We start from the raw sequence: 12,870 nt of genomic DNA, 5'->3' as shown, positions 1-12,870 counted from the left end.
GCACAGCATATACAACGTATATGTTGGCAATGAAAATCTTATGTCCCAGTGTCCTCCAACAACTCAACATACATGGTGCAAATAAGATAAATAAAATAGTGCAAAAAGAGAGAAGAATATTTACAATAACAACAATAAAGATTTGAGGATGTGAAATATATACATATGTGGAATACATTGAGAGTATTTAAATACTTTACACTGTGGAATGAGGAGGTATGGACAGATGCATATATTACGTATAACAGATGTATATGGCAGATATGTATAATATATAGATATGTGTACTATAAACAGATATGTATGGCAGATGTGTATAATATATATATACTGTATATATATATATATATATATATATATATATATGTATGTACTATAAACAGATGTGAGTAGACATTCACATACAATTGTCTCTGAGTCTGGTGGTCTTGGTCCGGATGCTGCGGTACCGTCTGCCAGACGGCAGCAGACAGAACAGATTGTTGCTGGGGTGATGGGGGTCCTTTATTATCCTACCGGCCTTCTTCCTACACCGCTGGGTGTAGAGGTCCTCCATGGATGGCAGCTCCGTCCTGGTGATGTGCTGAGCAGTTTTCACCACCCTCTGTAGAGTCTTACGGTTGAGGGCGGTGCAACTGCCATACCAGGCGGTGATGCAGCCAGTCAGGATACTCTCGATGGTGCACCTATAGAAGTTGCAGAGTATCCTGGAGTCCATGTTGAACTTCCGCAGCCTGCGGAGGAAGAAGAGCCGCTGTCGAACTGTCTTGGATATGACCCTGGTGTGATGTGTCCATGTCAGGTCCTCACTGATGTTTACCCCGAGGAACCTTAGAACTTAGGTTCTTAGATTATAAAAGACTTCAAATTCCATCACAGATTCATTTTTATTATTGCTAATGGTAGAAGAAGTACTATATTATATTGTACTTAAGGCAAAGTACTAATACTACAGAATTAAAATACATTGTTACAAAACCTGCTCTCAAAATATTACTTAAGTTGAACACTTTGGCAACAAAATACACTTAAAGATCCGAAATAAAAAGTTACCATTACGCAAAATCTATGTATGAAAACAAACATTATGTTTTTTGATACTTATTCTAATTAAATGTATGTGGAAGCTTGTAGATGTAGAGCAAATGCATATACTTAAAACTTATAATTCACCTGCTGTATAGCTTGTGAATCTATGATAATACATCATAAATTATACATTGATTTATTTTCTTTATCTGCAGAAGCTCAAACTAAATGAGAAATACATTTAGTCTAGAACAATACCTTTGAAATTAAGTAGCATAATGATAAAGTAAAGGAAGTCGAAATTGTACTAAAGTTAGCAAGAAAATGTACATCTTACCACGGCTCATTGAGATACTTTTGTCACAGTAGGTTAATGAGGACCAGCATTAAGGGCTCAGTTTTATCCAGGTTATCTATTAAAAGCTGAACTTAATGAATCATATATTTAGTGACGCCTGTGTGGGACATGTCTGAATGTCTAAAAGGTCCCTAATGATTCACTGTATCCATGCACAAACAGACAAAATATTATTTTTAAAACCTTTTTAATGAACATCATGGCCTTTAAAATGCTGTCAGTGTGGTAAAAGTCTCAATAGGGGATATTTGCACCATGGAAACACTGAGGTGGGAAACCGTGTTACAGGAACAGGTGTGTGGGGGTTTAACACAGGACACATTTTGGCAAGTCGTAATAGGAAAATCACAGGTGTATTAAATGATATTATTGATGGCTGCTCTGCACTGGGTAAAGGTATTTAAGTCATCTTTACAGCAGACATTATGACTTGTCATTCGAGCAGAAGCCCAGGTGCTACTAATAACACTAACGATGGCTCTGGGCTATTCAAGTGTTGCATGGAGTTACAATTAGCAAGCACGCTAAGTACCAAGGAGGCTAAAACAGAGGTGAAATCACCGCACATCATTGGGTTACAACAGAAAGAAATTGTTTTGAGCTGCTTTAAGGAAAAACACAGCCTTGTTTAAGACCACTGAATTGGCCCCACATGTGATAGAATATGGAAACAAAAAGTATGAATTGAAAAGAAATGTGATTCATGTTTTGCTCGGATACTCCAATGGATTCCTTAATATTCCTCAGCCTTTTGATATCTCTGTTTCCCTCTATGATCCAGCAGTTCAGCAGTGTGGTAGTTGACTTCCTTGATCATCTTGTGACCAGTAAGGCTCTGTGCTTCCATCCAGAGAAAAACTTCAACGGGGCTTTGATGTATCCGGCTGCAGCTATAACAAGACGTTCCTCCCTGAGCTGGAAAATGAGCCTTTTGATCTTTCTCCTCTTTAATTTAACCTTGTTTGTAGCCGCTGGGCTTTGTCTCTGAGCAGACAGCATTTAATAACATTTGCGTTTAATTGACAGAGTTTGGTTTTATCTGTTTTGAGTGTTAAACAGCTGCGGTTTACTGCACCAGGATGTTTCAGATGTTTTAATGAATTTTAATTTACTAAAATGGAATTGAATATGTTCTGCTTATATATAGTGTGTGCATGTTGCTGCATTTGGACCATGACAACATTTTTCTTCAGATTTTCATAAATAGCATTGCCAATTTTTTTAATGATGGATGAATGAATACAGCTTTTTGAATATATTGATTAGGTTGGCATACATTCAAAATGTACTGATCCTGTGCCAACTTACTTACTTTAAGCACATGAGCATATAATCCATTATTTTAGAAAAAAATTGAAGAAAAATAGGGGGCAACCACTGTAACAATAAGAGTCCCCTGTAGCCTTTTGTGTATATGAATATGTGTTATACTGTATAATCATTACCACATTAAGAAAAATGTGCTTATCTGCTCGTGTGGTTAAACCTGTACACTTTGCCAGAATGAGAAATGACTTGGTAATGGTTGAAAGATCCACTGTTAGTTTCACAATGATACAATCCCAAAACATTTATATTTGATTTGGTTATAAATTACTTATTTTTGTGCTTCACACATAACTGTTTATACTGTGACACAGTTCAGCTCAATGGGTAAAAATAAATCCAATCCGCAACACAAACATGCCACCAACAAATCATGTTAACTGTGTGAAAATCAAGCTCCTGAACTGTTAGCTCGTGCACTTATTGGCCTTGGCCTGACTCCTAATGACTTACAGGGTGAGAGTCATCAGTCAGTTTGACAAAGTAACCAACAGAGCAACAGCGCACTGAGGAGAAATGTGTGGGTGTAGGAATCATGAGTGTTCATGTTGAATATCTACTCTTACAGGGACCTATGCCATGTAACGTGTGTTTTTATGAAACAAGAAGTCAAGTCTACTTATATGTATATTATAATCAAAATAATTTCAGATATATAAATTAGATTTTATCCTATTTTAGTCATTTTGTTCTTCAGAAACGCCTCTATCACACACAGTTTCATACACACTTTGTACAACCCCTGTTATCCGCTGAACAATGAACAGCTCTTCTGTTTTGTGGAGATAAAATGTTCCCCACTCAATTTAATCCGGCAGGTCCAAGATCAGACCAGCGACCCCTCTGGTCACAAGCCCACTACTCTTACCTTTAGATCACTACTGCTTTACCTGATGATTGTGCTAGTTAATTTCCATAAAGTAATGTCTGCACCAGACTGCATTGTTAAGAATTATCCACTTAATAGCTGCCAAGACATGTCACACTGATCCATAAATATCAATGGATGCACTAGATACAAAATTAGAGGAACACCAAAGCATTTTACAATGTGTCCTGTGGGAAACGTTAAGATTTAAACTGAATTTCATGGGACTACATCAACTACTCGTTGAAGATTTTCACTTCGAAACACATGGTGGCACTACTCAGAGGGCCACTGAAGTCATTATGATTGTCTTAGTAGCAGGGATATAAAATGTAATTGTGAAACTGTAAATAACTGTAACCCCTTAAGTTGAAGAAAGAGAGACCTGAACTACTATCCCTAGGGCCATGCGAGTTGATAAAATAGTGAAGTCCTGACTCATCTAATCAGTGAGCTACTGCGAAGTGAACATGACAAAAAATTATAGAAAAAATGGAAATTATTTTCGTCAACATTTTAGAAAATGGTGTCAATTTGCAGCTTGAGAGTCACTTGAAAAACTTGATTGAAAAAGAAAAATCCACATTCCTGCCTTGGGGGACATCCAGATTGTTTTATAACATTTCCACTGGTGTGTCCCCCATGACTCCACTTTGCTAATAGTTGACTTCATGTCTGAAATAAAGCTCTTCACAAAGACATCTATTGATGAGAGAGTGCAAAACCTCGCAGAGAGCAACGTCTCTTATTCAAATACCAGGACTTGTCCAACAGAGAGAACATATATCTGAGCCACCAGGCCACAGAGGTAAGAAAATATCATAGAAATAGAAATAGATAACGTAGTGTTTGCATTTACTTTTTGAATACAAATTTATTGAGGATATTTAATGAGCCCGTTTCCAAAAATTGCTTTGCTTGAAACTGTTGGGCATCTGATGTATAAGCTTGAATCTTTATCTTGCTTTTTATGCCAGTTCCCTTTATATTTTTGGCTTTATTAACATATAATGGACGTTTGTTTGAATTTGTATGTTTTGGTGATAAACCACTGCAGGCAACAAAGGTCCGGCTCCACCATGAAGTTATCTCTTGTTCTGGGTTGTGCCTTCATCCTCCCACTCATCAGGGCTCAGGTGCCCCATTGGGGACCTTGTCCAGATCCGGCTGTTCAACCAGCCTTCATCCTTAAACAGGTACAAAATGCTTTGTATGGAAAATAAAAAATATTTTGGCAGACTGATGCCCCGTGGTCCATGGTGATGTGGGATCGTGAACAGCTGTGCTTTTTCTCTTGTGCTATTTCAGACAACTATTTTACAACATTAAACCAATGCTATGTGATTTTGTTTTTTTTATACATCTTATTTAATTTGCTTTCTATGGAAAGTAGTCAATAGAATTATACTTTAGCATGGATGGCAAGGTATTTATTATCATCTTAATATAATTGTAATGATTATCTAAGAGTCTGGTAAAGCATATAACAATTCTAATCAGTAAATTAACATATATATTGTTATGTGATGTAGTGAAGGAGAAGTGTGTAGCTTAGAAAGAAAATACAAAGTCAAAAGTACATTGAATACTTAGATTCAACCACGGATACTTTTTTACATTTTACCCAATCCTCTAAAGCATGCAGATTTATTCATACTTTCCAGTCAAAGCACTCTGATTGCCTTTGAACTCGTGTGTCTCTTTGCCCTCACAGTTCATGGGGAGATGGTTTGAAATTGCCAAACTGCCGGCCCAGTTTGAGAAGGGTCGGTGCATCGAAACCAATTTCACTTTGAAGACAGACAACTCCATTCGAGTGGTCAGCTCTGAAATACTGTGAGTCCTATCTGCAATTTTCTTTGTGCAAATGTGGAGATTCAAGAGGTAATATTTGCACGATGTGTGTATTTCCCTAATCTAACTTGAAACTTGACTGTGCGGAATAATACAGAAAAGCAGAGCAGAGGAAAATCGAAGGGACTGGAGTCATAGAGGATATCAAGAATCCGGCTAAACTTGGAATAAGTTATTCTACGGTGAGAGAGACATTTTACACATTTTTGAGGATAAATTGTACTTTATTGCATTGACTCTCAATTTAGGGGTAAACCTAGTATACTGGATTTTGTGCAATAATTATAATAATGCTAGGGCAATAACTATATTTCTATTTGTTGCGTTTTTAGGGAGTCACTGGATGATATTAATGTACTTTCTAAAATGTATATGCATCCCACTTTTTACTTTGATTTTAGATCAGAGGCATTGAAAGTGATCTGATTTACTTTTGTATTTCTTACCATCACAGTCCTGCCCTACTCCCCATACTGGATCCTGTCCACTGACTATGTGAACTTCGCCCTGGTGTACTCCTGTACCGACATCCTGAGGCTCTTCCACGTCGACTTCGCCTGGATCCTGGGCCGAACACGAAGCCTGCCAAAATCAACCGTCCAGAAAGCCATGGACACCTTCGCCAAGAACAACATCGACGTGAGTAGGATGATTCCCAGCAAACAGCAGGGATGTGACAAAAAACCCTCTGAGCAGCCATGGATATGAAGCACAAGATGGCGCTGTTGTTGACAAGAGAGAAGCTAATTCATCAACTGCTTCAGAAAATATTTGACTAATATTTGGATAATTATGGCGAAGGGTGTAGTTGATGGTAGCCTCAACGCAGTAATGACAATAAAAACATAATAGGATCAAACATCAAAGTGAGATTCACAATTTAACCCATTTTAAGCTGTGTTTTTCCTAATGAACAATGTCTGCTGTTTATTTTCATGAAAATAGAATAATCATATTGAAATCAAATGATGATTAAATCAAATGTTTATTCCACAAACTCGGAGCATGACGTATCCAATTAAAGTCAATAAAACTCAGTGAAATTTCCTCCATGTGATCGTTCTTGATTCTGTGCATGATGCTTTTCATGAAATCATACATCACACTATAGGTTGAGTATTTCTGAAGAGCCTGGGAAATCAGCTTGAATGGCACATAGGAATACATACTCTTTGCTTTTGATCCTGGGAAGAATAATTTCATAAAAGCTTGTTTCAAGGTAATTTTAAGGTCAGCAACCTCACACGTACAGATAAATGGTGTTTTACTTCCCTAAAATGTTTAAACTCCAGTCTACTATTTCATGTACTAAATGTAAACCTTAATCGCAGTAATTCTTAATTATATTGTAACAGATGTTGTATTATTTAATCTCTCGATGATTTCCCTTTAAATGGTCCCTTTAAGTATGTATAGATGTCAAATGAATGGTAATGTTTAGTATGTCACATATACAACAAGTTGTACGTTGTATGTGGCACTGACCTGCATGATACATCGTAGTAATTTAATGTGTAAAACACAATTTGTTTAAATAATAAACACATTGAAATCACTGTTTCTCCATTAAAAGCTTACCTAAAAACTTGCTGCGGAACCTTTGGGTCTTCTCTGGACTTCACATCGGACTTATTTTCACCCGGCACCCAACTACCTTGGCTGAGAACCTTCTTTAGCTGATAATTTGATCAATTATTACATTGTGGTTTTCTTCATCGATGCCACTGAAAGATCAATCTAACTCGACCGTCGTCATGAAGCCAGCAGTGGATGAGATGTTTCCTGAAGGCGCGGGGCCGTACGTTGATCTGGACGAGGTTTGTTAGCTTACTAGCTAGCTAAAGCATTAGCTTAGTTAGCTGTATAAAAACCATTTAGCGTCAGTTAGCTGTAAACAAATGCTTTATTCCTCTGTTCCGTGTTTAATGCTTAATGTCGCCATAGTTAAGCGGTCATGTAGCATTAAGTGCTATACATGTAATAATCTAAATCTAAAAATAATCTGAGTAATTTCACCGATGCTATTGTTAATAACAACGCTAGTTTGTCGCCATGGTAACGTTGACAGACGTTAGTGTACTTTCTGTATCGCAAAATGTTACCAACCCCAGACCTACGGAAGACCAGACACAGAGGTGGACGAAGGACTATTATCTTAAGTACGAGTAAGATCTAGCACAGTGTAGGAATACCCTGTTACAAGCAAAAGTCCTGCGTTCTGCAATAAGAGGACTATTCATTAAATTAAGTCGTATGAAAGAAAATAAATATAGAGGTGTTTTGATTATCTATACATTTGATTCGTTCATCATGCACAAAAGTGGCATAAAATATTGTTTTCAGCCTTTCAATTATAAAGATTTCTTGTTTTCTACGTGTATATCATTTTAAAGTGAATGCCTTTGGGTAGAACATGTATTTTCCATATATAAGGCTGCAACAAACATGCTGATCATTTTCTAGAATAATTCATTAAACCCTTTTATAATATACCATATTCTGATTCAGATCTATTTTCTGCTTTTGTTCTGTTTCTGACTGCATTTTTATTTCTATCTTAGTGTCCTTGTTTTGTTCATAACTAGGTATAGAGTAACTTGAGTCCCATTCCTTGCCCAATCAATCATAAGGATTTTTCTGTCTGAGCTGCATGTTTGTTCTCTTGCAGGCTGGGGGAAGCACAGGACTGCTGATGGACTTGGCTGCCAATGAAAAGGCAGTTCACCCTGACTTCTTCAATGGTAAACAATCTCTTTACAGCACTCTTTACAAACCCATCACACTTTCAAACTGTTGAGGAAATACTGATTCATTTTCGCTTTGCACTGAGCTTATCTATGGTACCTGCAGATATTGTATCTATCACTAGCTGCACTTTTACAGTAATCTTTTAAAAAGACTGTAACACTTTTTAGTAGGAGTAGGTCTTGACAAATTAAATAATCATGGCTGACTTTTTGATTACACAAAATATAGACAAATATGTACAATTCTGTATAAAGCTTACTACAAATACAATCACAATCCATCAAGATTTGAAATAATGATATGTTTTTAATTCTAAATAAAATAAAATAAATATTCTGCCACATCACTACTGCTAAATCATGGGTAGTCATACACAGGGCAACATTTGTGGTAGTCCCTACAGATACACTCTCCACTAAAATACTGCAGACTGGTCGCGTGTCTAGCGTTTCAACAATGCCTCATGTGCCTGGAGGTTAGAAAGTTTATAACCCCAGTTATTGCCTTCATCTGGGAGGAGTTTGGGACATGTTGTGCGGTTGGTGCCACTGGTTATTTTATAGCACTACTGAGTGTTCTGAATACTGGAACTACTGTTATGAGTTGTCCTTTTTCTGCAACGTTACTACTTCCAAACTTTGGACTTCACACTGCTCTGCAGATTTTGTACCAAAGAGACATTTTTGTTTGGGTGGAAAATGAGGTTTACATCTTGAAGGTGTCTATTTGGAGGGACTATGCTGGAGGGGGTTGTGTTGCAAATACTGAAACCCTAATACAAACAAAAAAAAGCAGAAACTTCTTAGTTTTAAAAAGTTCAGCTGGATTTCAAAAGGCTGTGTAGGTTTTTAATGCAAATTTACATAATTTGGATAGTTTGGATTTGAATCAAAAACACAGTTGCTGCATCTCTGACTTTGTACTGATTTTCTGAACTTTATATTTATTACCGGATGTTTCCAGCAACCTTTATTTATGAACACTTTCAATTTGTGCACCCAAAAACCTGAGTGGTAACCTTGAAATATTTTAACAAAGTGGAAATGGTATAATGGGACTAAACGGAAGAATTGACCCTGCCTCCTGTTTATCTCAATTGACCAACTCGTAAAAATTGCATATAAAAGAATCAATAATTCCTATTTTCTTTTGCTGATTTTCTTAAAACCCAGTTTAAGATTTTACGGATGGAAACGTAGCTAGAGCCTAACAAAACCCTCTGGCTGTAATGTTCCTACAAATACATGTATCGATTCAAATTATTTTTCTGCTCAGGTTATCTAATCTGAAGTAAACTGAGGAGGAGACGGTCTTCTGCAAATAGGAAGTAGTCAGTCAAGGCAGATTGAATCTATTAGTACATGATGTTATTTCATCCCTGGGCGTCAGTGAGCTGCTGGTTCCACAGCAGGACGTCCCTTTACTGGCCTCAAAACATTCCTTGTAGCCCCCGCCCCCCTTTTACAAACTGTGTTTTATAATGTAGTGTGATCTCTTGTCCCGAGGCGCAGCTACATCAAACGGCCACGACTTCTCGCCATATGCACGACACAGATTCCACGCAGATTTCTCAGCAGGAGCTCTGTGGATGTGCTTTGTATGAGGCTCATTTAGGGTGGCAGGCTTTGTTCCCTGGTGATAGATATGTGTACCACTAAACTTCTACATGCGCATTCAGGCAGCTCCCAATCCCCTGGCCTTCATTTATACAGGGATTATACAACTCTCCACTTTAATTCATTTAAACAATCAGTGACAAAAGCGACAGTTTGGGGTAATTTGTATTATTTCAAACGGAAATATTCAAGCTGCAGCAATTCTGTAGAAAAATAATGTCTAGTTCTTGTGTTTTAAAAGGGTTTTTAATAAAGATTTGACTCCCTAGGCTAACAGGAAACTGCAGTATGATCAAAAACATTCATTAATATTTTTGGAATTATTTGTGTAGTTGCGGGTGTGAGGCATGTGTACAACACAGCAACTACTTGCAAATTTTTCAGGCGTGAACAAACCAATTTGATGGTTTATTGTATAGTTTAAATTGTGTAATATGATATATTACCTCTTTTCATCAGTCCTGTTTAGTTCATCAGTAAATTTGGGTTGACATTGTACAGAAAAATGCTACAATGCATACTTGGATATTTTAGACAATACGTTTCTTTCAACTTTGTTGCAACGGTTTGGGAAAGGCTTCTTCCTGTTTCAACTCGACAGTGAACTGGCGCACATTTGGGCATCCGCATATTTTTTGACATAAAGCGTACATGACTTTGACAAGAAAACTGTTGTCGTCGGAGTGACAACATGACAGGAGTATGTTTTCACATGTCCCTTCAGTGAGTAATGTGTTTTTCTTTTTTTGTGAAGTCTTTCATTTGAGCCAAATGTGTTTCTGTCTGATTTCTATGTTCTGAGTGTCTGATAACACCTTTTAAAACCGCAATCTGTGCACGCGGAGGACCTGTGGAAAACGAAGTCAGCGCAAATTCAGTCTGCACAAAATGTTCTGAATGCAGGCTGACTATAGCCTGTCCTATACACAACAATAGAACACTATTTAAAGTTTACATGAAAGTGCTGGAGGATCATTCAAAGTCTGTTTTTCTTTTGACTGAACCTGACATTTCATGAGACTTTATTTATAGCACATTCCTTTTTTTCCCACATTAGTTTTTTCTGTTGAGAGTTGATGGATCGATTAGTCTTTTGGCAGTGAAAACTAACCAGCATTTGTTTTGATAATCACACATGTGTTTGGCAAGATTTTTTTTTATTATCTTAGTGTTTTCTGACAGATTAGTGACAATTAGTGCCATGATCATCAGGTGGACCTTTAGCTTGTATTTTACCAGGAAAATCCCATGGCTGCATTTTAAGAATGATGTCATCAATGATTAATCCATACATTCTTTTTTTTGTTGTTGTATTGTATTTATTTTTGTGCCTGAGATGGTGAAAGAAACGGGCAATCATTTTCCAAATCCTAAAAAATATACGTTGTTACATTTCCTGTAGATCCATGATTCATTGCACGTCTAGAAAATAATATAATAACAGCCATATCTAAAAATGCAATTCAAACAACGACAGTAATACTCTAAACAGTAGTGAATTTAACTAAGCTGGATCGTAGTGAATGTTACCTACAGGAACAGAGGATGTGGCACATATTCCTGTGCATGTTCATACACTTCTGCTGCAGACCTCTGACCTCACAAACAGTCAGACCCGCAGGAAGGCCGCTCTCCAAGTGCATTCCCAGATCCTTTTACTTTTTATCACCCTGCACCCCGTCAACCCTCCTTGTTGTAACTACAATGCTGCTTAATGAGAAAAATGGCTGGCTTGAAATACAGTGTCGTGTCACTTCAGTTTAATAATTGCGTTTTTTTTCTCTACAGATTTTGAGGATCTGTTTGATGATGATGACATCCAGTGAGAGAGAGAAGCGCGTCTTCGGAGTAATGATGGATTATATTCACAGCACTCCACACCTTTCTTTTCGGGTGGAAAGCAAACCAACCATTTACCTTCTAATGACATACTATTTCCTTTCATAGTTCTCCTAGTTCCAGGCTTTAAAAAAAAAAACATCCTTAAAAGTTGGCTCCAGATGTTGTGAAATTCTTAAGATCCCAAGGATTCCTGCAGATATGTTAAACAGGTATGTTAAAATTATGAGCTTGTATCGTGCTCATGTCTTCCACTGCTTCTCAACTGGATTGCAGGTTTCAGTGTGCTGGAGAACACCTGTTATGAGCGTAATTACACATGTGATGGGCAGCGGCTCGATGTGCTGTCGCCTGTAAGCATGCTGCAGATGGCATGTGATGAATGATGGTCTGCTAAAAATGGCTTAAATTATTTGTATGAGAATGTGTGATAGTCGGCTGTGTGTTTTGTTTTCATATCTGCAGTGTGTCCTGTTACAGCAAGAGTTTGCACATATGTGTACTTTAGTTATAAATCCACACCTTTTTTGTGTTTGAAAATCAATAAATAGCATTTGTTTATGGGAAGCTGTAAGTGTGTCTTTTTTCACAGAGCACATTTCCCATGTATTCAAAAAACTGTATAAACGACATTCGTTTCCCCAACACGTTATTACTCCCAACGTACGGACACTACCCAAGGACCCCTTTGTGTCGCTTTTAAACTCACTTGGTAACCATTTAGCGTCATTTTTCAATGTGCAGAGTAGTTCCTCCAAAAACACATGTGGTTAATGTTACGTAGCTGACTAAAGTTTAGTAAATTGCATTAATACTTGGTTGGATCTCGGCAACAAAATCAAGTATGTTACTTTTGTGACGTAACTGAATTTAACAAACAAGCTGGTTTTACCCAGAGCATGAACATCAGACTCCTGGATGAAAGTCCTGTTTTCCATCCATACACCCTAAAATCCCCCAAATCAAGGCTTTCTCGATTGTGATGCTACGTCACCTCTTTTCCTCCTTTACTCCATCATAATTGCAGCAAAACAAGCCCTTCATGTCAAAAACTGAAGCTAGAGGGAGTCAGTTATAGGAATTGTAAATTGTCTCATTATCTTAGATCCTTACATTTTTACATGTAATGCAGTTTATCCTTGTGGAGGAAATTAAATCCCAAGGATAAACCACGTCTCTGAGCGAGTGTGAACTGCAATGCTGCAGACAGTACACTGAATAAACTGAACTTA

The 12,870-nt window shown here is 37.4% G+C and overlaps 2 protein-coding genes across 2 annotated transcripts; both read left to right on the top strand.

Annotated features, from left to right (window-relative positions):
• The first annotated feature begins 4,250 nt into the window (after nt 1-4,250).
• Nucleotides 4,251-6,482, top strand: apoda.1 (apolipoprotein Da, duplicate 1). The gene is made up of 5 exons (XM_063885306.1): nt 4,251-4,389; nt 4,639-4,777; nt 5,296-5,417; nt 5,533-5,613; nt 5,885-6,482. Exons 2-5 carry the CDS (start codon nt 4,661-4,663, stop codon nt 6,141-6,143), a joined length of 579 nt encoding a protein of 192 aa, XP_063741376.1. The 5' UTR covers nt 4,251-4,389; nt 4,639-4,660; the 3' UTR covers nt 6,144-6,482.
• Nucleotides 6,483-7,017: 535 nt separating this feature from the next.
• Nucleotides 7,018-12,205, top strand: LOC134865452 (COP9 signalosome complex subunit 9). Its single transcript, XM_063884975.1, has 3 exons — nt 7,018-7,252; nt 8,104-8,176; nt 11,588-12,205. Exons 1-3 carry the CDS (start codon nt 7,154-7,156, stop codon nt 11,623-11,625), a joined length of 210 nt encoding a protein of 69 aa, XP_063741045.1. The 5' UTR covers nt 7,018-7,153; the 3' UTR covers nt 11,626-12,205.
• The last annotated feature ends 665 nt before the right edge of the window (nt 12,206-12,870 follow it).

This window comes from Eleginops maclovinus, chromosome 6, assembly GCF_036324505.1.
Source record: "Eleginops maclovinus isolate JMC-PN-2008 ecotype Puerto Natales chromosome 6, JC_Emac_rtc_rv5, whole genome shotgun sequence".
NCBI classification, from domain to species: domain Eukaryota; kingdom Metazoa; phylum Chordata; class Actinopteri; order Perciformes; family Eleginopidae; genus Eleginops; species Eleginops maclovinus.
Note: the sequence above shows the minus strand (reverse complement) of the source record. Positions and strands in the feature narration are given on the sequence as shown.

What these genes read in the sequence shown, in the direction of transcription:
- apoda.1 (XM_063885306.1), top strand. Translation starts at nt 4,661, where the DNA reads ATGAAGTTATCTCTTGTTCTGGGTTGTGCCTTCATCCTCCCACTCATC. An exon ending in CAGCCTTCATCCTTAAACAG is followed by an intron (nt 4,778 to 5,295) that starts GTACAAAATGCT and finishes TTGCCCTCACAG; the next exon opens with TTCATGGGGAGATGGTTTGA. An exon ending in AAACTTGGAATAAGTTATTC is followed by an intron (nt 5,614 to 5,884) that starts TACGGTGAGAGA and finishes ATTTCTTACCAT; the next exon opens with CACAGTCCTGCCCTACTCCC.
- LOC134865452 (XM_063884975.1), top strand. Translation starts at nt 7,154, where the DNA reads ATGCCACTGAAAGATCAATCTAACTCGACCGTCGTCATGAAGCCAGCA. An exon ending in CGTACGTTGATCTGGACGAG is followed by an intron (nt 7,253 to 8,103) that starts GTTTGTTAGCTT and finishes GTTCTCTTGCAG; the next exon opens with GCTGGGGGAAGCACAGGACT. An exon ending in TCACCCTGACTTCTTCAATG is followed by an intron (nt 8,177 to 11,587) that starts GTAAACAATCTC and finishes TTTTCTCTACAG; the next exon opens with ATTTTGAGGATCTGTTTGAT.